Genomic DNA, 27,661 nt, shown 5'->3' with positions numbered 1-27,661 from the left:
AGATTAAAGAGAAACAATATTTTCTTGTTTTTAGACATTCCAGGAATTGTACTAAAAGCCATGAATGCCATTCTTTCAAAGGCTATTCTTTCAGCTAGTATTTTGATGATGATGATGACGATGATGATGAAGAACAAGGACTCACAACAAGGTCTGAAATCTTGCCATGGGTGTTCAGCAGTTTGAGATCTGTTAAGTGTCAAGGTCCTGCATCCAAACTCGCATCATTTTCATCCTCATCACACCACGCAGTGAGCCTTTGTGCACTGTGATTGTGGGTGGGATCTTCCTGGAAGAGACCACGCCCACAAATACCGAAGGGCTGTGGATAAAGTTGAAAATTCGGGAGAACTCTGGACTGATCTGGGGTGACATTTCGCTCCACAGGGACGAGGTAATGCACACAGACTCGCCTACTTGTTGAGAATAAGTGAAAGATGATGAAGGATGACTCATTTCAGCTCTGTAGACCGGTGCTTATGGGTTTTGTGTGTCTTCCTAATGAAGGGCTTGTGCACAGCAATCCTCACCAATAGCTTCACTGTTTCCTTGCTGGATTTCTCATTAATATGACTGTGATCTTTTGGAAAAAAAGATTTTTTTTTCTTTTTTTACAGTAAAAGCTAAGTGTTATCCCTAATGTTTGAAGCTAGTTTCGGACCGACCTATTAAACACTACTGTAAGTGCATTAAAACAAGACAATAAGACTCACACTCCTTCATCATGCCAATGTCGACGCAGCGCTTGAGGCGACAGGCTTGGCAATGTCTGCGGTTATCTTTGGTGATGGTACAGCTGCCGTTAAAGGGACAAGTGAAACTGGCCTTCCGCTTCATACTGCGCCTGAACACACACACACAGAAAAAGTAAAGGAACATTAATAAGTTATACAATCTAAAGTAAGCAAACCTAATATGCATGGGGGAAAAAAAAGATTTTTCAAAAATGTCCAATAATCATTCTTTGGGTAGTTTATTTATTTATTTTTTTCCATTTGCAAATTTTATTTATTTATTTTTATATTTTTTATGTATTTTTATTATATTCAATATATTATTTTATACTCATAAGTATTTTTTTTTTTCGAGAACACTTGGACTCACTTGGATCAATTGCAGAAGCTTTTCTTGCCCACTCTGTGAAACAAACTTACATAGGGAGTAATAGAGTATCAAATCAATCCATCAGATAATAAACAGACAAATAAGCAAAAGTATTAAAGAAATGATTAAATAAGCAAGTTAAAGCCCTTTTCTTTATTTCCTTTATCTGATCCCAAACTGATCTGGTCTTGAGATCAAAGGAAAACATATCAAGTTCATCAGGAAGTTAATCAGGAAGTTTGGTACGGCTCGTTGCTCGTTATTTAAAAAAAAAAAAAAGGTTTAAAAAACGTTCAAAACTTTTAAAATGGAGTCCAGCAGGTAGTTTGTGGACTTCGTAAGTGTTGTATAATAGATGTGGAATTTTTACCAAATCCCTTGCTTAGTTTTGACATGGAGAGCTTTGACTTGAGACAATCTGGTACAACCAACCCTGTGCACTAAACTACTCTACTAGCACAGTGTTTCGCAAAGTGAGTGCCCCTAGTGGGGAGCGAAGGTATTGCAGACAGACTGCGGGAATCCATTTACAATAATTAAATTTAAACAAATTTCAATTTTCAACTTAGGCTTTAAATAATCAGAAAAGCATGTATCATTTAATATTTATGTTTGAATATAAAGTAATCAAAACCATCAGGACAAATCAATAGGATTTAAATTATGTCAGTCTTAATTTGTCTTAGTCTCATCGGGACACAGCGAATGGTAATTGTGACAGAAGTGCCTTACAGGTTAAATGAGTGAGTAAATCAAGTAAGTACAAACCCAACAGACTAAAACAAATAAACAAACAACCAAATAAATGAATAAATTCAATCCACATGTTATTTCAAACCAGTAAGTCAAACAAGTCCTGTGTAAGACATTAACATGTTCTCACCTTCTGCGTTTAAGTAAAAGTGATTTATTAGCGCTGTAACTCTTATAAAAAGTCATAATGGAGAAGTGTCTGAAAACGGCACAGATCAAACACACTCTTCACTCTGTAAACTGTCTGGGCTCGGCACCGCTCCGGGCCAAGAGCCGCAGTGACGTCCTGCACACGAGGATTATTTGAAAAAGGGCTAAAATATTGCTCGCATGGCTTAGCCACTCAGCTACACCCATCCTAAAACACACACATACAGCTGGCCACCCCACAACACACACAGATACACACACAGATCCACAACCACTTTGAGCCCTCCCTCCTGTCCTTTTAATAGTAATGAACAGAAACATCTATTTCATGCGTGGTCATGCTGAACACACTCTCAAAGAGCTTATGAAAACACGCTGCGTCTACTGGCACACTGTTCCTATTCATACGCACTGGCTGACTACGCTGGGCAAAACACACGCACACACACCGAGGTTGCAAATTCAGAGGGAAAGACAGATTTAATCAGCGTTTAACTTGAGTACTTTACACTCATCTCAACACTTCAAGACTTAAAGGACTAAATGGATGTAAACGTCAGGTGGCCAAACAGTCCGGAAGCCAAACGCTGGGTTTGTGATCTCCTAAAGGAAAAAGAATCAAAATGCCAGAAACAAAAACGAACCAGTGATCAGTGTTTATCTCCCCACGCCAGTTGTGTAAGATATTAACGGTGTTGCGTAAGAATTACGTTACTCTCTATGGCTAAACTGTATTTACATTCAGCATCGCATGTTAAACAACTGTGTGTACTTAAAACTTTGCTCGATCCCAGCAGATCTCAGCGGCAGGTGGTGGGGTTATTCTTCATGTCTTTCACCCCATACTGACCAGACCGACGGTGTTTGATGTTTGACTTGGCATCCAAATGAAACTGATCAAAACAGACAAACAGACGATGAACCCTGGCCCAGAATAAACAACCATCTCGAAGCCAGTGGTCATGTGACTTCGGACGATGCGTCCCAGACCAAATGTTTTTGTTTTTTCAGCCAGGGACGTCTTTAGATGCGAAATACACTATGTGACCAAAAGTATGCGGACTCTTGATCATCACAGACATAGATCCTTGTTGAACATTAGATTCCCATCTCAGCTTCACTGTTTTCTTCTGGGAGGGCGTTCCAGTATAATTTGAGCATCGAAGATCAGGTTTGTGTTTGTTCAGGTCAGCTACAAGAGCATTACTCTTGAGGTCAGGAACTGATGCTAGGGTGTCTTGGAGGTTCCAATTGCAGTTCATCCCAAAAGTGTTCAGTGGAGTTGAGTTCAGTCAGGGCGATGTGCTGGACACTCAAGTTCTTCTACTTCATCCTTGGTTGGTGGATCATGTGGTAGACCCTGGATCTGGATGTGCAGAGACACAGTTCCAGGCACACTGTCGTGCTGGAACAGGTTCCAGCCAGTCTCTCCTTGTCTATACTGCTTTATCATGTGTACAATGTCGCGAGGGGCCTGGAGCCTATCCCAGGAGATTTGGGGCACTAGGAGGGGTACACCCTGGACACACAAACATTTACATTACAGCATTAGGAAGACGCCCTCATCCAGGGCAACTTACATTTTTCCCTCATTATACATCTAAACAATCGTGAATTAAGAGCCTTGCACAAGAGCCTAACGGTGGCAACTTGCCGGTGGTGGAGCTTAAACCTGAGACCTTCCCCACCATAGTCAAATGCCTTAACCACTGAGAGAGAAACACATACACACACAAAACCGGCAATCTGGAAACGCCAATCAACCTAACCTTTGGAGTACCTAGAGGAAACCCACCAAGCATGGGGAGAAGATGCAAATTTCATGCACACAGACCCTGAGGCAGAAATAGAACCCGGAATCTGGAGGTGCAAGGCGACAGTGCTAACCACTACACCATCATGCCTTTATCATACAAAGACATTCTGGACAATTGTATCTTCAAACTTTGTGGATGTACTGCATATGGATGTTACAGTCAGGTGTCCACATACTTCTGACTATATCATTTAAATTCCAGATGATTTAGATATGTATATGATTATATACAGGATGTATATACAGTAAGAGCTTAGTAATGAATCGAATAGATTTCACCTGGAACCACCTAGTCGTGCTTCATGAAACATCTGGACCCTACTTCAGGAACCACTGGTCTAGACAGGATTCCGGAATCTGACGTTGATTTCTCATCATACTAAAAAATAAACTAGGTTGCTTCATGTGCCTCATACTGTAGTTTATCTTCATAATTGAATCTCGTATATGCACATGCCTGGCAGATTGATACAAATCAAACGATAACAAACCCAAAAATTGTTCTCTATTTCCCTATTTTGCTTTGATAGGTGATCTCAGACTGTTCTACAAAACAGCTCGGTTTGTCATCTGGTATGCATATGTAAGCGCTGGCGCTGCATCAACTATGAAATCAGAGATGCCCTTATCTTCTCAGCATTTAAATCAGACAAAACATTGAGTGCAGAAACCCTGCGTCTTGTTTATACACGCTGTAGACAACATGCACAGAGGAACTGCTAGATGGTGAGAGCTGGTTTTCCCCACACACGCCACACGTGAGGCTCCTCAGGACAGAAATACACACAATTAACATAATATACATACTTATACTGTAAATACACGGTATGTATTATAATTCTCAGGGTGTGGGGATTTAGCTCTATGTCATAACAAGGAAATCTCAAGAGTTACGCATAATAAACACAATAATGAGAAAGTTTACACTGCCAGTCTTAAACACATGGAGCATACTCGTTCCATGGAAGTATGTTTCCGTTTGTATTTTCAGCAACACTTTTATGTTTCCATAGTAACAACAAAGACATACGGGTTTCCTTTCTCTAAGGAAATGTTTATGTAACTTTATATGGAAGGAGTCTCCAGTATCAGTGATCTGGAACTTTCTCCACCGCAAAAGGCCTTCAAGAAAAAGGAGTTTCCACTTCACACAATTTCTCTAATGGTTAGGATTAGTGCATTGCTCCGTTACAGCACACATTGTGATGGATTTATTAATTTTTTTAATGTTGACTGATGATTGATTATCATCACAATATACTATATAGTATAGAAACTTTTCATACACCCGCATACGGGGTAAAAGATGCTGAAGTCTCACTCGGCTGTGGTTTAGAAGACGTTCCACTGCTTGAACGCTGGCTACTGCTTTAACCTTACACTTCATGTGTATTCAGCTGGATGGTAGACTTTAAATGGTGACGTTTAACTGGTAGCGTTTACAGACTTTGTCCGCACTGCCATAGTGTTGAGCTAAAATGTCCAATTTGATCCATATTTCCCAACCATCTTCACGCTGTTTCTGCTGCTGTGTCTCATGTTGATGCTACAACCGAATTTTACACCAGTCACTCGTTGCATGCAACAAAAGTTTTGACCCCCCCCCATAATCCTGTTTTTTAAATACTACCTTTATGTACTGATTGTCCCTTTCCTTAATGTAGTTAGTCATATAATTTTATTTAATATGAAGAAACGGGAGGAACTCAAGACATTTGCACAGTACAGATTATTTCGCTGTTGATGAGCCATGGAGGGAACATGTGCCTATTTTTTAAAAGCTGAGTAAGGGAATTCACTTGTCCGAACCCAGATGTTCGTTGCCCTTCGCAAGCAGGCGAGTGTTAATACCGATCCCTGTAGACAGCACTAGTATAATAAAGCTAACAAAAAAAAAAAAAAACATGGTGATTCGCTCGAAAGAGGACCCAAATATTCTGTAATAACTCTTGTTTTGTTAAAACAATCTGAACCATTTTGCTACATACCTTGACATATTTGCAATAGATTTTTGACAGACGCATTTCGACGCGACGCTCGCAATGTGTCTGAACATATGGGCAAGGATACTGGGGGAAATAGCAGCCATTTCATGTTGGAATTTTTTCCTTCAAATCTTCACAGTCAGGAACACCATATTTCTTCCTAAATGCACTCTGACATTGCTTAAACAACATTGTGATCCAGTAGGTTCACACTATGAAGACACGCTGCTCATTACTGTACACCACCATAACTGATGAGAAGTTGAGTAACTGAGTGAAGGGCTGCGGTGTGAAACGGCACAATGGCTGCCTGCCTTAATGGTCTGACTCAGGGGCATCCTGAAGCTCTATACTGTATATACTGAGGAGCACATTGTATGTCGTTTCATTCAGATTGCTTCGACCTAGCGAGAGTTGTTACAGAATACTTGGGGCCTCTTTCGAGTGAATCATTCTGTATTAAAAATCCCATTTTAGATGAAATTTTATGACTGTCAGCATGCTGGAAATTTCTCTTGTATATTTATGATCTACTTGAACATCCGCAAATAAAATACTCTAGCAGTTGTTTTAGGTGAATGATCAACCTGCAACAGTTGTTTAAAAAATCCAGTTAACATTGTCCCCTTTACGGCTATGAAGTTCAAAGGAAGTTAAATATGTTGTAATAAACCATAAACCAATGAACAGAGATGGAAGGTAACTAAGTCATTTTACTTTCTATATTGTAATTAAGAAAATATTTAATGTATCTGTACAGTGGAACCTTGGATTACGAGCATAATTCGTTCCGGGAAGTGGCTCGTATTCCAAAACACTCGTAACCAAATTTAATTTTCTCATAAGAAATAATGCAAACACAAATTATTCGTTTCACAGCTCAAGAAAAAATACATAAAATAATTAATACAAAATATAAAGTAAAAATTAAATAAATAAACCTGCACTTTACCTTTAAAAAAAGTAAAAATAAATCCAGACAGAGTGTGTGAACCGGCATGGTGTCAAATTATGTGCGTGCACAAACATAACAAAAGGCTGAGGGAGAAAATGAATTTTTAACCTTCTAATGAGACTTTCTTTTGCTTTACACGTGCACACACACATATTATAAGAAACAGTACACATAAAGGCTTGCACGTTTTTTAAGATAAAATGTAAAAAAAAAAATATTTGCTCGTCTTGCGGAACACTTGCAAACCGTGTTACTCGCAAACTGAGGTTTCACTGTGCTTTACTTTTTTTTATAGTTTTATTAAAAGATTTTTGTCTTTTACTTCACTACATAGTACAGGAGATATCTGTACTTTTACTTTACTACATAGTACAGGAGATATCTGTACTTTTACTTCACTACATAGTACAGGAGATATCTGTACTTTTACTTCACTACATAGTACAGGAGATATCTGTACTTTTACTTCACTACATAGTACAGGAGATATCTGTACTTTTACTTCACTACATAGTACAGGAGACATCTGTACTTTTACTTCACTACATAGTACAGGAGTTATCTGTACTTTTACATTTCTATGCCTTATTGTGTAACATAATCACAGTGATGTGTAGCATTTAAAGCTGGAATTTTGCCTTCTCCTGGCCGTGTAATTGCAGACAGAAACAAAAAAAACCATGGTAACATTCAGAAATCAAAGTGAGATTTTTATTATGAAAAAGTCTACTATAAAAAATGACTCACTACTTTGGATACTTTGATACTTAACACTATTTAAAGGTAAATACTTTTTGTACTTTTACTCACACAGACATGTAAACGGAGTAATATTTGACTGAGTGTATGTCTATTTTTACTCGAATTCAGGTTCAGTGTACTTTGCCCACCACTGTCGATAAACTGCACTACACGCTTCTCACGCATGTCATTAAAACTTTAATTTGTGCTTTACACAATGTGTCACATGCTGTAGGTTGGATTTGCAAATGCATTTTTTAAATTTTTTTGTTTAACATGCAGCTCGGCTTTACCTGAAAAAGCCCTTGCAGCCTTCGCAGGTCATGGCGTTGAAGTGGAATCCGGTGGCCTTGTCTCCGCAGACGCCGCAGATCCGCGGGGCATTGCGGTCAAACTCATCCGTACTCTGTGCAGATATGCTGACGGCCATGGCCTCCATTACTGTGTGACGAGAAAAATAAAAAGGAGAAACTTTTAGTGAGTTAATCCCAAAACACTTAGGTGTTGTTAAAGGTTCCATATGATAACTCTTTTTTTAAACAAGTTATCAGAAGTCTTAGAACTCTGTCTTAAAATATTAAAGCTGAAATACAATTAGGATCAATATGGCATGCATAAATTCCTTCTGTTTTACTCCTCATGAGGAACATGTGTGGTGCATTCTACATAACCAACAGCATGCTCTCTCTCTCTCTTCTATGTCAATCAAATGCAAAAGTAGTCAAGTCTTCGGCCGAATTGGAAAGTAAATTGGGAATGTTTTTGCTGATTGTTGACACATTTGAACATTCAAGGAGGGAGTCTCCAGTGCCAGAGCTTTGTAACTGACCATTTGTGGAGTTTCTGCTTTCTGGTTAATTTTTCAAAATTTTTATTATTTTTATTTATTTTTTTATTTGTTGTTGTACTAATTTAAAAGAATTATATAAAAAAGATTAGGTGCTATAACATAAATGATAACCAGAATAAACTTAATAAATACAAAATATTTATTTTAGGCAATCAAAATAAGGGATGGGAATTATCGGGGATTAGTCGATATGATATTATCGTGATATTAGGTGCTGATTCAATTTGTATTGCAATTTTGAAAATATCTATTTTTTTACCTTATTCATTTATTATAAAATTCTAAACAAACTTTTACATGGGATGCAGTGATGCCTGTAAATAGTTTAGACCACACCTCCTATAGGTTTATTAAGGAACATTTTTCCATCTCAAATGCAAAAAAAAAAAAAAAAAAAAAGGATTTAAAAATATTGATTCTGAAAACCCAATCGATTCTCAATCGATTCTCTAATAAAAATCCATTCGTTAGCACTTTAGGGTGTAGCGTTACAGGAAAATCATCTATTCAATTGCTTATGTACATATCACGTATTATCTTATTATTGCTCATAATCACTTTATTAAAAACCTCCTCACTGAGTAAATTAAATGAATGAAAACTAAATTGTTCCGACATGTCCGTCACAAATTTGCAACCAGCCTGCCGCTTCTATTTATCCTAAAAACAGAACTGTTTTGCTTCCTCTTTTGCACTGACAAGTCATTGCAGGTTACACACCGCTTATTAGATTACTCTCTTTATCTGCGGCACATGCAGGAATAAGAAACTAATTACAAAGCTTGCACAAGAGCGTGCTTGCTCCTCTGCAAACGTCTGATAAAAATCAAATGCTGCATGAAGAAGAAAAAAAAAAAAACAAGAAATCAATCGAAACAGAACCGAAGAAGCGAGACTCAAAAGCTACAGATAAGAAAACACACTTCTGTATAAAATCATCAATCAGGATGTATTTAGAAATCTTTCATCTTAATTCAGCTTTTCTTTTTATGCTGCTTTTATGGGAAAAATAATATACAGTACATAATCAGGTTCGGAGTTCAAACAAATGTCCAGGGAGGAAAAGGTCGATTACACTCGGAAATCCCGAGAGGAAAAGGAAACGGAACGCTGGGGGGAGAGGGGGGGGGGGAACAAACGAGAGGCAGAATTTTGGTAACTGTACTACTGTACACGCAGTCATCTGAAGTTCACTTTCTAATTAAAGACACAGCGTTATATAACATATAACCCACCCCCTTTACTCTATTCTCTTCTAACTTCCACGCTCTTACCCATTTCTCAGCTTATCTTTTTCATACAGGACATCGGAGTTTCTCCGGTTCGCTCGCGCTCTACTACTGTTCCGTGACAGCGGCCTTGATACACTTGCTGCACTGTGTTCTACTAACATCTTATGTTCGGTGTAATGTGATTGCTGTTTACTCACTCGGCTCCACTCATGACCTCTTTTCTATTCCACATATTCCACCATTTATTCTATTGGTCTCAGTTCTTTTCTATTATAGTCTGTGGATGTCTTTGATCCGATCTATTTGATGTACAAATACAGTACACTTATTCAAGTCAGTTTATATGATATCATCTAAATAGGTCTTTAGATTCGATCGGTGTCTTTTAAGTGTCCTATTCCAATCAGTTCTATGCTTCTATTCTATTTTATTCCACCAGGGGTGTTCAAGTCAAACCGGGACTTCCAGTCAAACCGGAAATCTCTGCTGAATGAAGACCAAAAAACAGTTGAGATTTACAGGAGACTATAAGCACTGTCTGGTGATGAGACTTTTTCATTTTAATTTCATTTAAATTTTATTTTATCATTTGAACTGTGCAAGCTTTTTAAAGAAGGCTGTACATCCGTGAATGACGATCCTGGCTGAGGTGCCTCGGAGTGGGAGGCCTGATACACTGAGATGATAACGCATCTGTCTCTAAGAAACTGTTCTCGCAATCGTTCACCAACACCATGACAGTTCCTCTGTACAGGCCTGACCTGGCTCCAAGCCATTTCCACATGTTTGGGGCATTAAAGGAGTTCCTGGGAGGCCAGCGTTTCATCAGCTAGTCTCATCATGGCTCCGGCGTATTCTTCTATATTTTTTATATTCCAGTTTCGTCTCTTGTATTCTATTCAATTCTATTTGATTTGACTCGGTGTATATCTTCCAGTTCATTCTATTGAATTCTGGGCGGCTCTTATACTCTAATTGCCTTCTAATCTATAGTATTCTGTTTTATGTAACTATATAAACTTGATACATGATCTATTATCCTCTATTCTAATTTTGTCTACTCCTTTATATTATTTTAACATTCAATCCTTGATCCATTACACATACATTGCTTTTCTTCTACTCATGTCTTTCATTTCTGTTATTTCCCATCTATCGCTCCCTTTTATTTTAGTTGCGTCTTTTATTCTGTTCTACTTATTATGGTTGCTATTCTAGTCTAGTCTAGTCTAGTCTAGTACTCCATCACATTTATTTAATCTAAGACATCTAGTGGGTTGCATTTCGTGAATTAAAGGTGTGCAAGCCATTAAAATGAAAATGCCAACAATGCTATCAGTCACCACAGCGTAAAACGTTACGCTCTCAGTCCACAATGTACACACTTAAACTTCGAAACAAAAGGAAGAGGCCAATGCAACAATGCTCTACCCAATGCCACACTACTCTCCACGTTCTACTCTATTCTAACGCACCCTCTGCTCTTTGACCTTTCAGTTAGCGGACCCAACTGTCGACTCTACCTGATTACCTAAAACCCCCTCTTCTCTTTCACCAGCGGCGTTAGCACATGCATGAAGCAGTAATGTGCACCTTTAATATGCAGGATCACGGACACCCTGCGTGTGCACCTTGTGTGCATGAATCATCCATCATCCATCATCCATCATCAGCGCTCACGGTGACCAGGTTGTGTATGAATGCGTGGTCAGAAAAACAAGTACAACAACAAGGAATAATTAATGCGAGCGCTCATCTCCCAGGAGAGACGCAGAGCGAGTGTAATAGAGTAAATAGGGAGATCTGGAACACCACCGTAAGCCTCAGTCTTTAAAGGCATGAATTCCATGAAGAGTGACGCCGAGAGCGACGGCACCAGCTGCAGTAATGGAAGGGGGCCGTGCCGAAGCGGCCACAGCTTCCTGGAAGCCATCAGGCTGTTTTCCACACTGCGAGGTTAGGACGGCGCACACAGCGAAACTGGAACACACTCATGCATTTGCACATTTACACACACATGCATTCACATTCGGCTGGTGAAGACCAGGCTTTGTTTACTGATCGACGAGCTGCGAAATCTAGGTTTGAAAAATAGTTCGTTTTTTTTTTTTTTTTTTTTCAAAAAAAGCGAAATTCTTCTCAAAAGCTTAGAAATAAACGAATCCTAAAAAACAGATCTGCCCCCCAAAAAATACATGAAAAATATTTTCAAATATACGAATTCATTAAATTCCATTAATTATTGTTATAATTTTTTCTTAAAACAAGCTCTGGCATTTTAACCGCTCTCCCCTACGCTCGCCCCAGCACCTGAAAGAATTAAACAAACATGTACGACAGATAACAACTACCTGGTCCAAAAGTTAAATCTGGTTTATTTGCTACACACATTTGTATGCAAGGATGATTTGTGAATTTTGTTTACATAGCTCAGTAATCAGATAGACTGGCAGAAATTTGAGAAGCAAAACAGTGGTTTTGGCAGGAATCTCACGAGGCCCAGAGACTTCCCTCTTTTCAAAGTCGTTCTGAAATCACATGACTGTTACATAACCGGTGGTATGCAGCTCTGGAATGAGCTGGAATGCCGGAGCGGGCCCGCGGCTACGGGCCAACATACACCACCGCTTCCAACATCACTGCAGGCCGACTAATTTTCTGTCAGCGCAGTCGGAGTTGGCCCGCTGTTCCGCACCCTTGCGTCTCTAAACGTATAGAGCTAAGTGGAGTCATGCTGAACATGTAACCGCTGATCACATGACAGACTGGGGGAAAGAAAAAACCCTCATAAACATATTATTACTTTAGCCCTAAACCACACTCAGGCATTTCTAAGATCTTCTTATGAAGCGGGAATCGTAGAAACAACAGGCACACAGTGACTCAAGCAAAAATCCTAAAAAGCTAATAATTTGTAAAAAAAAAAAAAAAAAATCACTTCTAATAAATTTTGTATTTTAAGTATTAAATACAAAAAAACAAATATTAAATCTAACATTTAAAAATAAATGTAAGTAGTTTATACAGCCTTTTTAAACATGAGTAAAACCGTTAACTTGTAAATATTATTATTATTATTTAAATTATAATTGAGTTATTTATTTACCTTGTAAATAAGAGCATTGCTTATTGTTTAGCTTGTAAATATAAACATATTTAAATTGGATTGATTGAAATGAATTGCAGCTATTATATTTGAGTTGTAATCTAGCAGGTAAATGGAGCGTTGTTCTGTTTATCTACCTCGGAAACATAAATTCATTTTTACAAGTCAGATGAACCATTTAAATTTATATTTACAAGTTAGATAAATGACCTAAATATAAATGATAGATACAAAGGTAGATAAACAGAACAGTGCTCTATTTACACGGTAAAGAACAACTCAAATATAATATTAACAATTAATTCAAACCGCTTAAATGTAAAATTTGGATTAGATTAATTTAACAAGTTAGATAAACCATTTAAATGTATACTTACAAATTAGACAAACAGCTTAAAATCAAGTAGTTTACCTAACTTGCAAATATTTATTCGAGTTGTTTATCTGATTTATCTACCTAACTACATTTTTATTTAAACAAATTGTAAATGATATATTTGAGTTGTTTATCTACATTGTAAACAGTACATGGTTTAGTTTATATATTTTGTAAATATAAATCTGAGTGGTTGATTTAACTTTTAAAAATAAATTAAGGTTGTTTAACTCTATTAGAATAGTTTACCTATTTTGTAACCACTAATGAGGTGTTTATTCAGCTTGTGAAAATGCATTTGAAGGTCTTTTAACTTGTATATCAATTCAATTTGTTTATTAAATGTAATACATAACAAATGTATCTGAATTGTGTTTGATATGATAAAAGTTTATTTAAGACTGTCATACAGTTTGTAAACACTGAACTCAAATATTTAAATAGGAGGAATCCGAGGTTTGTGTCGCTTATGTTACTTAATTTATTTCAGCAATTTAGAAGAGTACACTTATTCGAATTTAACTTATCTAATTGTTAAAAGAATACTTTTATACCTGAAGCATAATAAATGTGCAGTCCTTATTAAATGTGTAAAGTTAAATTAGTCAAATCTTTAAAAGTAGATTCGAGAGATTTTATTGAAAATGATAAAGTGCTGTTCCTGTGAGCACTGCTCAGACACTCTATACATATAGTGATTTGTATACCTGGCATGCATCAGTACACACAGATTCACAGGCATATGTGGTTTGGACATCACTGTGCCTTTGAGTCATGACAATATTGTGGTGAAATAGGTTTAACGATAACCCAAAACCAAACCTCCGACGTATCCGTCCACTTATTAAAGCATAGGGTAAATAATTTTCCTGGCACAGGCACAAAGTCAATAACACGCAGTGGCAACACACACTTGTGAAAATGATAACGCGTTATTAACCATAACACTTCCTTTGTAGTTTGCGAAAGCACTTTATAAAGGAAGTGTTTCTCAACCACATGTGTACGATAGTCCTTTGCTTTCTCTCTTGAAGTGATAAAGAAACTATTTTTTATTTTTTTTATTGTTTACGCTAGAACACCGTTACAAATAACTGGCAACGGAAACTCCTTCCATATTACGTCAACATCGCTTTACAGAAAACTTTTTCGTGTTTTTAAAATTAATGTTTATGGTACGAACAGTAATGGGATGAAGAACCACATAAGGGAACTTTTAAAATGATATATATATATATATATATATATATATATACACACACACTTTTTGGAAAAATTATGATGGATGAGGAACTAGATGGATGGCAACTTAATTCACCTTGACTCGCAACATATTTTATAAATAAACAAATAAAAGTCTAAACAATAATTCTTGAAAAGCCTTTGAAAATTTAGAAATTCTAGGGATTTCAATGGGTGCCCTACGTAGCGTTAAATCTCATAAATTTTCCCTTGCGTCCAGCCCGCAGATCACATGGGACATGATATTAAAACAAAAAGAGGAGAAACTTGACCCATTTGATTGTGTCCCCGGGCACAGGTCATGTTTTGTTTACCCATAATCCCACAGAGATAAGAAGCCAGATTACATTTACAGTAGAACCTTTGGAATGCAAAGCAGGTAACAAACCAGCTGCTTGTGTAGTAAAAATGATCCGCTCACCACAACAAGGTCTTTATTAAAGTGCAGTATAGTGTCAAGACCACACCAGCGTGTCAGTCAGCAGCTGCTGTAACTTGATCACGGAGGAGAACAAAGCCAGAGCGAACAAATGAAGTGCACGAGAGTCTGCGAACACGTGCCGCGTTGTCCTCTCCGTCCACGTCACGCGGTGCAGAACATCCTTCTGTTAAAATGATCATTCCCGCGTTCCGAGGTCAAGACGGCTTCGTGCTCAGACCGAGATTACCGAAATGAATAGCTAGGCTAATCCATCGCAGTGTCTAGTTACATTTTAATGGTTGTGCTCGGAATGCACCCACGCTTATTTTGTGGTAAAAGGATGACCATGGGATGGAACCCGCCGTTTTAATGAGGTGCTTTTAATATGCAGTGCGCCTGCATTTTTTGGAACCATGCAGCTATTAATTTGATAATTATATAATTGCAATACAGCGAGCCAGAGAGTCAGCGGTTAGACTGGTTTCTAAATGGAAGCGGATGTCATGTGAATAAATCTTAAAAAAAAAAAGATAAAAAATAAAAATTACTAACGTTCTTCATGATGTGATAACGCGACTGTAATAATTTGGAGAATTATTATTTTTTGGTTATGATAATTTGGCCTGTAAATGTCGCATTGCATAATCCCATAATCGAGAGGGAGTGCTGTTGTACTGATTATCAGCATGGCTGTCCACATCACAGCTAGGATAAGTAACAGAAGTGAAAGTAGTTTTAAATTCTTCTCATGACTATGTAGCCCCGAGGTTCCAGGATTGAATCCCAAATAAAATAATAGTAAAAAAAAAATAGTATTAAATGGAATGCGAGTGTGCTTTGTAGGATTTACAAACCCTTGTTCCATACACACAGTAGTGCCCTTGATTAGGGGTTGGAGAAGGATTTGGAATTCAGTCTTGTCTTTGTAACAGAATGACACAGCTCAGAGGCAATTCGGAATGACTTAAAAGCAATTATTAAGGAGACAAAGTGTTGCTTAAATGGCTATAATGTTATGTTTATGTTACGTTGTGTTGTCTTGCTTAAAGTGCTTCCATATAACTGGGTTGAATGTGGGTTTTGGCAGGGAGCTGCTCTCTCCTCAGTACTGAAGACCATACCGATCTTCTTTCAGTTAGTGACGCAGAGTAATACATACAAACGTCCCAGTGCTGTTATGCTCTATTAGCACCCTTTTTTAACATCTGGAAAACTCAAGAAACAAAAACTTACTGGTATAATTTATGGTTGCAAACTGTTTAGGACTCCCAGCATTATGGACCTTTGGTCGGTAAATATTGAAAGATAATAGAACTTTAGGAAATTTCTATACTAACACCAACAAACATAACGTAGAGTGTAATTAGAGAAATATTTCCTAGAGTAGAAACAGGAGACGAGAGAAAAAGAAAGTGATTCAATTATGAATTCATGTATCACCACAATGACTACAAAATACATTTCTTAAAACCTATTTCATTTATAATCCAGCTGAGCTGCCAGTGACCAGTATTGGCTGGTTTTAGTTTGATTGACCTCACATATAAACATACCGAGCGTAGAAGCTTCCAAGAGGCGCAACAGAAACACGTTTTTATGGCGTTACGTTATTAAAAATCGTGCATCTCTCAGATCAGCCTTTTTCTCCAAACTCTGTGGGTGAATTAGTCTCGAACCCACTCAATACACACACTTACACCGGTCTCGAAACACCCTGAGCGCTAATTAGCCGAAAATCACATGCTTTTAAAATCCTGAACTACTTGAAGTTAGTTTGTATTGTTTAAATGCTGCGCTTTGGTTTTTGAGTGAGAAGACCAATGTTATGAAAAACGGCTACTCTTAATTAATCTTTAAACTTCTCTAAAGTTATTGCGATACTTATGGAATAATCGAATCGGCACCGAGCTGACTGGTGATTCCCGTTCCTTGTAGATTCCCCCACTTAAAATTGAAAAATACACTTTTAGAAAACGTTTCATAAATTAACTTCACCTTTATCCGGAAAGGAAATTCCCAGGAGGACCAAGCTGGGTTCCCAAGCCAGACCCTTAAAACCTCAACTGTATGATTTTACAATGAAATGAAATATGTATTATAGGAAAGAAGGCAGCTTTAAATACAAACCCTCTGGGCACAAATTCACTTATACTACTCGAAAATTGTGTTTTCCTCATAAATCTAATCTCGTCTGTAGCGCTTGTGGTAGTATACCACCTCGTAGCTGCTGTACAACCCAAATAACAGTAAGGCCAGAAAAGCCTTGGAGGGGGGGTTGTACATCCAGACTACCTGTGAGAAGCAAAGAGGGGGAGCGTTTCCAAATGCCCTAGATCTGCACACAACGATTCTGAACTTTGGACCTTGTTCTTCGGCGCTGGCGGGAAATAAAAAGGGCTGCCGCGTAGCTGGCAGCCGGACAAAAAAGTAGAGGGGGAAAAAAATCCGAGCGAAAAAAAAAGAAAGAAAAAAAAAACTGCTTTGCGGTTGGAAGCGGTATGAGGGGGCCCTCCATCCAGAGCAGGGAGAGAAAAATGAGTCGTCCTGCACGCTTTGCTTTGGAGCCATGATGCTGTGCTGCTACTGCGTTTGGTGCTTTCCGGACTTTTGGACGCTGTACACAAATTAGTCCGCAGATCACCGGATGATTAAGGGCGATGTGTGGTCTTTGGGACAGGGCAGGAAAAAAATGGTTCAAAACATGCAAATCAGAGACATACACGAGTCAGCAGAAGGAAGCATGTGATTTAATGAGGCTCAGATCACTCGGCTGGCTGTGATCTGCTAACATAAATATGTCAGGACCTATTAATGCATCGAGGCATCTGGAGGAAATATTCTTTCGGCTTATTAAATAAAACATAAAGGCCCAGAAACGGTACAGTAATGAAAAGCGATTTATAACAGCGGGTCCCCAAACATCTTCAAGCTAGCTACCAAAATAATAAACGTTACATATGCAGTGTGCAGTTTTATAAACTATATAATAATATTACAGAACTCTTAATTCTGATTGCTTTAGAAGATGTTATATAACATCCTACAACAAATGTTATTATTTCTATAGGATCACTTAAGTCATACGGAAGTTGATGAAGTGAATGGTTATAGGGCGGAAACTTTGGGAGGAAACTGGAGTATTCAGAGGAAACCCACCAAGCACGAGGAGAACATGCAAACTCTGTGTACATAGACCTGAGGCGGGAATCGAACCCGGAACCTGGAGGTGCAAGGCGACAGTGTTAACCACTACACCACCTTTGTTACCTTGGCATTGTTAGTGTATGTAATCAGGGTTCTACACAGGACCAACCAAAGAATTCTGATAATTTTTTAACACTCCTCCCAGGCAATCTATCGACACCGTCCAGCATACCATCCAACTTGAGCGCAAACACACATCGAACAGATCAGCCGGAAGTTCTTTAATGACCCTGGATAACAACTTGAACCTTTAGACTCCCAGAGTTTAAAAATCAACTCAGAACTTGCATCATAAACACACACTTACTTTGGAACCTTTCATGTTAGAATAATTGACCAGGCATCAAAGTTCCAGATGTGTCCAGGAGGAGTTCGGGAGAATAAAGAAAAAAAAAAGGTACATCCATAGTTCCTCAACATGAGCTTCATCATGTCATCCAGTCATTGATTATTTTTCTATACCAGCCCACCAACCATGTGTTTTATGCTCGTGCCAATTATTAAAGTAAGTGTATATCTTAAAGCAGTAAGTAAATACGGTGTTTAAAAAAAAATCCTAAATCCTACAAGTTCATTGTTTTTATTGATTAATGGAGTAAAAGAGAGCTGGCAAGCTCATGTTTATTTTGACAGTTGAAAATTTACATATGGACTTCCGGAAAAACCTAATAGGCAAATCAGCCCAATGTTTAGTAATTAAAGACTTTAAGACTGGAGCAAACAGGGCCAGCTTGCCCTACGAGTTGGGTAATTATCAGACAAACATTACAAGGTCCTGAATAGAGACAGACGAAGAAACAAATGCAATAAATCACCAAACATTGATGCACAAAAAAATAATCCAACAATCCATTTGTTAATTGAAATGCTTTCCCATTTCAATCCAAACAAACCATCAAATTGATTACTTGCGACGCCAGCGTTTAATCCAAAGAAATATGGTCAAAGGAAGTGGTGCTTGTGATGGCCTCTGAAACTCTATTCCGGGACCAAAGAAGACAGATGTGATAACGTACAGCTTGGTTTCAACATAGCTGGAACGGGTCATGTCAAGGTCCGATGTGATCATCTAATCTGATTAGCTGCGTTCACCCAGATGGTGTTGATGATGGGGATCTGGAGATAGCGTTCGATAATGGGTTTTTGACATTGCTTCTGATGTCTCCAAGGATTTGAAACTGTGTAGTAACGATGATGACCGTTTTCTTCACGCTGGAATAAGATGCCTAAGCAAGGGGGTGAAATGCTACAAACCTTCTTTTCTTGCATAATGAAATCAAGGTCGTCATAAAAACAAGGAAAGAAGACACAAGTCTATTGTCCAATGCTGGCTGCTTGATCGTGCATTCCTGACAGATATAAAAGAGGAACGGAATCTCCGAAACCTACAATTACGAAGTAAAGACAAAACCATCTGTGACATGATCACAAGCCTTTTATATGGAGACTGTCAGGCTTTCTGGGTGGGAGAGACGCCGTTATGCTTTCTCTTCTGTCAGTCACAGGAACAATCACCAGTTGTGTGCTCATGTGAAAAACGGGTGTATAATATTGGAAAAGAGGCTTTTATAAGTATGAAAAGATGATGCTTTATGTGTTTTAGAGTAAGCACTGATTATGCCATCATACTTCCCTCAGTTAGTAGCTGTTGACTGTTTGGTGACTAAGCCAACATGTGTATATAGACAACGGTTTTAAACACCTGACCAACACACCCATATGTGGTACTTAACCACACAATTGTACAGAATGTCCCTGTACACATAGTAGAACTACAGTTTTCCTTCACTAGAACTAGGAGGTGCAATCCTGTTCCAGCGTGACAATGCCCCTCATGCACAAAGCAAAGTCCAGAAACACATGTGTGTGTTAAAAATGGGAAAAAAGTGGAAAAATCTTAGTGTCCTGCACAGAGCCTGTTCCTCAACCGCACCAAGCAAAACAAAGCAGAAGGAAGAAGCATGCAATTTAGTGAGGCTCAGATCACTTGACTGGCTGTGATCTGCAAAAATAAATGTCAGGACCTATTAATGCATCAAAGCATCTGGGGGAAACATTATTTCGGCTTACGGTTAAATAAAACATCACTGTCCAGAAATGGGACAGTAATAAAAAGCGATTTATTATAGCAGATATCTAAACGTCTTCAAGCTAGCTACCAACATAATAAAAATTACTTACAGTGCTGTGCAAAAGTCTTAGGCACCGTATTATTATACGCTGTACCAACTTTGTTATATATGTTCATCATGTCTGCATAATTATGTACAAAATCATTCAGTGTTTCTATATATAACTTTAAAATTGATAAATAAATAACAGGAGAATATATGCATGGCCGTAAAGGAAGAAATATAGTACAGACCAGTTTTTAGACGGAAACAAAAAACCTAATGTATGCTCCTGGGATTTGCATAAAAATAGCCTAATCTAACAGCTGTTTTCTTATAAAACTGCACAAATTTGTGTCTAAAACTCCTGGTTTTGAGCAATGACTTTTCACTCCAATTATTGACTGTTTATTTTATTACTCTTGTTTTCAAAAGCATCTTTTGCTTATGTCATATTTTTGTATGTGACCAGGACTTTTGCACAGTACTATAAGTAAAACAGCTGTTAGGTTTTACTGAGCTTGCTGGAGAATATGAGCTCTTCTGGTAACTTTGTTACACTCGCTCCTTTCTATTTTTATGCAAATTCCAGGAGCGTCCATTAGGTTTTCTTGTTTCTATCTGAAAGCTGGTATGTCTTGTGCTATATTTCTTTCTTTATAGCCATGCGTATCACTCACTCACTCATCTTCTATACCGCTTTATCCTGTATTCAGGGTTGCAGGGACCTGAAGCCTACTCCAGGAGGCTTAGGGCATTAAAGGGTGGCAATCTATCGCAGGGCACACACACATACACACACTCACACACTCATTTACACACTACGGGCAATTTGAGAACGCCAATTTGCCTAACCTGCATATCTTTGGAATGTGAAAGGAAACCGGCGTATCCGAAGGAAACTCATCAAGCACGAGGAGAACATGCAACTCCATGCATACAAATATCTGTAGGGGGATGTTCATCATGCACATATGAATAAATTGGAGATTCACACACAGATGCCTTCAGGATACAGACAACAACTGTTACATTCCAACAATCAAGCCACTCATGATCCGGAGACAACATCAGAAGCATCTTACCTGGGCAAAGGAGAAAAAAACTGGACTGTTTCCCAGTGGACCAAAGTCCTTTTGTTAAATGAATAGATTATTTTTTTCATTTCGTTTGTAAATAAAGGTCCCAGAGTCTGCAGAAAAAGCTGAATCCAAGTAAGAATTCAATTTGCTTTGAATTTCCAGTGTGACGTTTTCACAATCAGTGATGATTTGCCATGTCATCTGCTGGTGTTGGTCCACTGTTGAAAATCAACAAAGCAACATACCTGGAAATGTTGGAGCACTTCATATGCTTACATCTTTCGATGAGCATTTTGGTTTTACTGGTTCATTCTCGATAATACTATGTTGTTCGGCCAGCCAACTTGTCCGACATGAACCCCATAGATTAATCTCTGGGCTATTATCAAGAAGAAAATGAGAAACAGCTGACCCAGCAATACAGACGAGCTGAGGGCTGCTATCGAAGCAACCTGGTGTTCAATATCGCTTCCATGCCGTGCCTCAAATTACGCAGTAGCCAATCAACTACTAAAGGTATCGAGTGCATAACATTCCTTTTTAGAGAGTTGGACAAAGCTGTATATTGTTAATCCTTTTTTGATAGATCTTGGGAAATATTCTAATATTTTGGAATGTCATGAGCTGCAAGCTGTAAATAACGAAATGAAAAAAACAAACAAACAATAAGGCTAGAAATGATTACGCTGGACGTGAAAAACAACTTTTTATGGTATTTAAATATTTTGAAATAGAATACTTAGAAATACTTATAATTTTTTATAAAAATAACCTGTTTGCGACTAATTTTAGTTTCACAAATACCGTTAATATTTATTAAATTAACGGTGAAATTCCTTCTGACTCGTCCTAAATGATTTGAGTTGCGTCGGTATTACAGTCAGTTGATAAGTTAAACTGTTCAAATATAATCAGATGATTACCTCTTAACTGGTTTTTATAACTGATCAACTTTCTTACTCTAGAAGCTTCCCATTTGTTTTGCTCTGGGCCAAAAAGTCCCCACAAACCTGCTACGAATCCATTAAAAATGTTCTCTGCCACAGTTTTCTAACTTAATCATACACAACAGCTATCAAACTCGTAATAAATACCGACAGCGGAGAAAGAAAAAAAACAATTTGCTCGCAGTTTGCTTATTGTGTTACGTACATAAGGATATCCAAGCAGACTTTTGGACCAAAAAATCATAAATTTTTCACCACCTGCTTGTGTTTGTATGCCTTTTTTTTATTAATTCCAATAATTTTTTAATCTGATAATCAAACTATAATGAAACTGTTTCACTCTTATGCAATCAGATATGTTGAGCTTCAGATACAATTAGATTTCATTTCAAATATATAATGAATGAGTTTTTAATTTTGGGATTGCAAATCGAATCTGTATAAATGCCTTTCTAAAAGGCATCCAGGAACACGAGCCACAACTTGTGTGTGTGTGTGTGTGTGTGTGTGTGGAAGAGAGAGAGACGAAGAAAAATATATAAGTTATGTAACTGTAGTTTTGTGTGTGTGATGCGTTAACAATAAATGCATATTTACTTGGTCGCTCAAGTCCCAGCTGCATTTAAATCAAACTTTCTTTGGTCTTTAATGAGCGAATCGAATGTCGAGTGCGATCCCAGCAAGACCAAGTGTTAACAGATCTGTCTCACTGTAGGCCTGAGGTCTGATTAAGGATCCAGCCCTCAACTTCATCGCCTCCTGTACCGCTTTCATATTCCACACCAATTACAAATGAAAAGATATTTAAAGAAACGGACCCGAGATTTGATATTTTAATGAAACAAAATAACAAATAGAATCTTACTGCATGCACATGCTGTAACTCCTGGAAGATTTAAAATTATTTTTCCCCAGGGATTTCATAGGCATAAATCATAATCACAGAGGTTAATCCGCAACTTACTTTCATTACCCAAAAGCAAACCGACATCTGACGTTACATTCGCCGTTCACCGTTTTCCCCCAGGCCCTGAAGGAAAATGGACCAAAGTTCACGCATCATCTCCTTGAAATAACCCCCAAAAAAGTGCTTTTTTTTTTTTTTTTAAGCTTTAGATCCTGGGAACTGACAAACAGATTGTTTGTTATTCTGTAATCCTAATGAGTCACCAGTGCCAGTGCCTCAAAGTAGATTTCCTGAGAATCTCGCCAACCACCCTGTCAGCAATTCCTCTAAAATCCAACCTAATTGAGCATCATTTTCCTTCATTGTGCCTAATGTACTCCTATTTAACATTTTCTTTCTTCAAAATCGGGCAGTCCCTTAAACAACCCCACGCAAAGGGACGGAATGCCGAGCGGCCGACAGAACGCGTAGCCTCCTTCATCTGAGCTAGCACGGCTTCATGTCAATCCAAGCCTGAATGCTTAATTATTCAGATCCTATAGCGCCGTGGCTGCTGGCTGCTTTACATGCTAGCTGAGTGGCACACAGGCTCAAGCTTCACCTAAGGCTTGAAAGCGTCCGACACAGAGGAGGCCTGTTCATTAATTAAGACTTATAACCTGGAAATTTCTTGAAGCATTAAATACGAATTGCTTGTACAAACCGAGCGGATTCCACGGCCGAGAGAGAGAGACAGCCAGACAGAGAGAGAGAGACGTTTAGGGACCGGAATTTTAAATGACTGCTTTTGCACACAGCATGTATAAATCTAACGACTAACGTAAGGTAACGCGTTCCTGTTACAAATCTGCACCTCCACCTCCCGGCTCCCAAAAAAGGTTCACACACGCTAAGACTCGGCGAAAGGTAAATCTTGCCTTCGTGGGGACTTGAAGATTTAATGACAAGCAGAGTAAGCAAGAAAAGCCTCAGTCATCTTGTGCTCACTTCCTGTGAAAGCTACGCTCGCTGGAGGTGAATCAGACCGTCAAGGAGCTCTAAACATGGCTGAACACTGCAACAAGGCTTCCCCGTCCTGGGGTAAAGCCTACTCTATAAATAGCTAAATTCTGAAATTGAACCTTTTTTTTTTTTTTAAATAAGAATTTGGGCCCTTTGATTAGACCCACAGCTTCTGCAACAATAAATAAATAAATGGTTTGATTTAAACACTCTTTACAGTTTTAAACTGTATGAAAATGGTTAGATCTTCTATAGAGTTGACAAGTTCAGTGTAGTCAAGATTCAGAAAATTCCAATGATATTTCCCAACAAAGTTTCAACATAAACTCATTCCCAATTACAGCTGTGAATTGAAGGCAAATTGTCGCGTCGATGTGATTTGACTTTGTGGGATTGTGATTAGATTCCATTTAGTTGCCTCAACTCACGTAACACGAAACACGTAAATTTTAAATGGCTTTTTCATTTATTTGCGATGGGGGTTAGGTGCAATAAAAAAATTGTTTCAAATTATGAATTCTTGCACAAGGTGATCTTTTTTCCTGCTAATTTTTTTTTTTTACCTTACTTGTTACTTACATGGTTGGGTGGCTTAGTGGTTAAGGTACCGGACTGCTAATCAGAGCGGCCCAGGTTCAAACCCCAGCAAGTGTTTGAAAATTTTTCCAAGTTCAGTTAACATAGCTGATCAAGAAATAATTAATTCATTTGAAATTCAAGTACTTTCTCTAGGGAAAAAAAAACCCACTACAGCAAAGCTAATTTTTTTAAAAGTTCATAACAAAAAAATGCAGATCGTCTCATTATTGAGAAACCGCAACGTACAAACTAATGCTTCAAAATGCTGCCAAATTTTTTGACACACCTTCCACCTTACAGATCATCACCACCACCAACAGCCAAAAATCCCCAAAACTGTGAAATCTACTACCCTGACATGTTATATCATGAATTTGGAGCTTAAAGTTCAATCCCATGCTGGCATAAAGATAAAAATCAAGAGACTGGCCTAAAAATGAAATGCTCTTTTAAGCAAGTACAATCACACGAATAAGAGAGAAACATGAGCCAAAGTCCAAAATCAACAATTTAGCCTGCTTAAGTGAGCACAGCTTCATCTTCGGGGGGTATTCGGGGAGCTAGTAAAACCTCCACTTCAGCGAAAATGAGCTGTACGCAAACAAAGAGCGGTAAAATAGGACAGAGTGCGAGTTCAAGCCAAGGCCACTAGACTAGTTTGAGAGTTTGACACTTCACCCCGTTTTAACTGGGGAAAGACGTTTGCACGACAGCTTTCAGCGGAGATCCTCTTATTAGCCGGAGTTTACTTGTAAAGTATCGACTGTTGTGGGTTCTTTGGCTAATGCCGAACATCAGGATCTGAAAAGTGTTTACACAACAGATTGTGCAATTTTGCCTCACCGCTGTTGCCTTCCAAACACATCAGATGCTGACTGTTTTCCTTGTTGCTATGGCAACATCACCAATTTGGCCCACACTAATTGATCATTTTCCACTGTGCTGCAGAACTTGGAGACCATTGTGTGTGCGTGTGTGTGTGTGTGTGTGTGTGTGTGTGTGTGTGTGTGTGTGTGTGTGTGTGAGAGAGAGAGAGAGAGAGAGAGAGAGAGAGAGAGAGAGAGAGAAACGGAGCGTGCGCTGAAGATAGCGAGTAGAAAAGTTTCCCTGGCACGGGAGAGATTGAGGGCAAAGGTGAGATCGGTAAGATGAGAGGGCCAACTACAATGCGCATTCTTCCAAGAGGGTGTGTTTGACACGCTCGCTGACATTCTCACAGCTTTGGCTCATGGCGGGAATCGCTTCTGGGAAATAACAAGCTGAAGCTGTGACTTCACCGGGGATTTTTTTTTTTTTTGGGGTCCACGGCTTGCTTTTGTATACATCATGGAAATATTACTATTAGACAACGAGGTGGTTTATTTTGTAGATTCCGAACAGTGTCTATGCTGCTTAGTACTAAACGAAAGTCAAGAATGAAGTTTGTCACAAGTTTGTCTGGGACAAACCTTAAAAAAAAAAAAAAAACCTCTATATAACCTTAAAACTGCAGGAGTTGGAAGTATAGCATTTTGAAAAATCAGAGTTTTATTTTTATCTCAAACTTTTTTGACAGTTTTTTGCTATTTAATGAGACTCAAAAAAAAAAACATGCACAAAATACTCATTATCAGTTTGCAGAATTTCTTGCTTCATGTGAAAAAGACTTGTTTATCACAAAGCGGCAAAATGGAGTTATCTCAGTTTGCAACCTGTTCACACACACACATACACACCCATATACGCAGGAGTCATGAGCACCACTTATTTCCTCATAATTAGCTTCTAAAGAGACTGAGTTTCTTGTAGTTTTAATATAGATTTGTAGAATAGATCTCCAGGCTTCCTGAAGGACTTTTTCGAGTCTCTGTACCTGAGCAGATTCAAAAGAATGTTTTTGTTTGTTTGTTTGTTTGTTTGTTTGTTAAGCCCTACAGTAACCTATAATTCATCCAAGCAGAAAAGAAAATCTAACTGAAAGCATGAACTAGTAAGAAACTGGTGCAAATGATGACAGATGATCAGGGCCGTGATTAGTATACTGGTGATGCTGAATGCCGAGTGGTTGGAACAGACGAGAGGGGGAATGAGGTCGCTGCTGAGGCTGTTACGTAAACAAGTGATTTTTAGGCACTTTGCAGCCTGACACAGTAAAACAATCGGTTCACATTTCTTTCATTTAATCCACATCATTTAACTTGATATGACGAAGTGTGTGTGTGTGTGTGGGGGGGGGGGGGTACTGTAAATGCCCAGTTCATTTATGATATTTTTGTAGATAAAAAAGTAAAACAAACTAAAAAAAAAAACTAGGGCACATAAACTTTCACCCTGTATTGATTTACACTGTTTTAATCTTTGGCTTTAATACCTCGGGTGTAAGAGTGAGAGCTGCCAACATCGGCATCCTTTTGACTCCATTGATAAAGGGCAAATCAATAGCTCTGTGCTAAACATGAGCTCACGGTAATAACTCCCACTTACACGATAACAAAATGAGTTCGTGATGTTTAACCGTTTTAATTGTTTAGCGAGATTATCATTTCAAACACGTTCCATGCAAAAGCCTGAAGTCGTACCTTAAGTTCAGTTTAGTGACGACCAGTCTAATGAGCTGTTCTTAACTCAGTACGAATTAGCTGCAGTGGTCTAAAAATGATATATGAAACCTATGGTGTGTTTGTGTGTGTGTGTGTGTGTGTGTGTGTGGTCTGACATTTTTGACAAATCCCTATGCACCTGAAAGAATTCTGGTTTCCATTCATCCTCTTGTACACAACCTCAGGACGTAGCTTGCTTAGCAAAGCTGTCAGTGATGGAGAAAACGGGCCACTTCAATTATGTTTCAATTTAGTTTTTCAAAAAAAAAAAAAAAATTAATAAATAAATAAAATGTGCTGTGGGTTGTACAGTTCTGTTTATTAACTTAACTAAAAACCAAGCTAGTGACTTGAGAGATAAACGACACGGGACTAGCTTGCTAGCATGAACGCAACATCGAGCGGCGCAGTCCCCTTCCAAATCTCAGCTTTGCCTGTGGAAACACACATAAGGGCCTGCACAACAGCTTGATCGCAAACAGATGTCTAATTATTACTAAATTGCTAGCAAAAGATGGA

At 38.3% G+C, this 27,661-nt stretch overlaps 1 protein-coding gene across 2 annotated transcripts in view; it reads right to left on the bottom strand.

The window, feature by feature from the left end:
- The window catches only part of vdra (vitamin D receptor a), a 62,332-nt gene that overhangs the window by 14,048 nt on the left and 20,623 nt on the right, over nt 1-27,661 (bottom strand). The window contains exons 2-3 of one of the 2 annotated variants that reach the window (XM_053482365.1): nt 7,798-7,945; nt 714-844 (exon numbers count right to left, since the gene is read on the bottom strand). In XM_053482365.1, the coding sequence (XP_053338340.1) occupies nt 714-844; nt 7,798-7,945 (279 nt within the window). Of the gene's footprint in view, nt 1-713; nt 845-1,104; nt 1,150-7,797; nt 7,946-27,661 lie in introns of those variants that run through there. The other variant, XM_053482366.1, reaches the window with a different exon arrangement.

The sequence above is a fragment of the Clarias gariepinus genome, chromosome 22 (genome assembly GCF_024256425.1).
Source record: "Clarias gariepinus isolate MV-2021 ecotype Netherlands chromosome 22, CGAR_prim_01v2, whole genome shotgun sequence".
In the NCBI taxonomy this organism is placed as follows: Eukaryota; Metazoa; Chordata; class Actinopteri; order Siluriformes; family Clariidae; genus Clarias; species Clarias gariepinus.
This window is presented reverse-complemented; position numbering and strand designations above follow the sequence as displayed.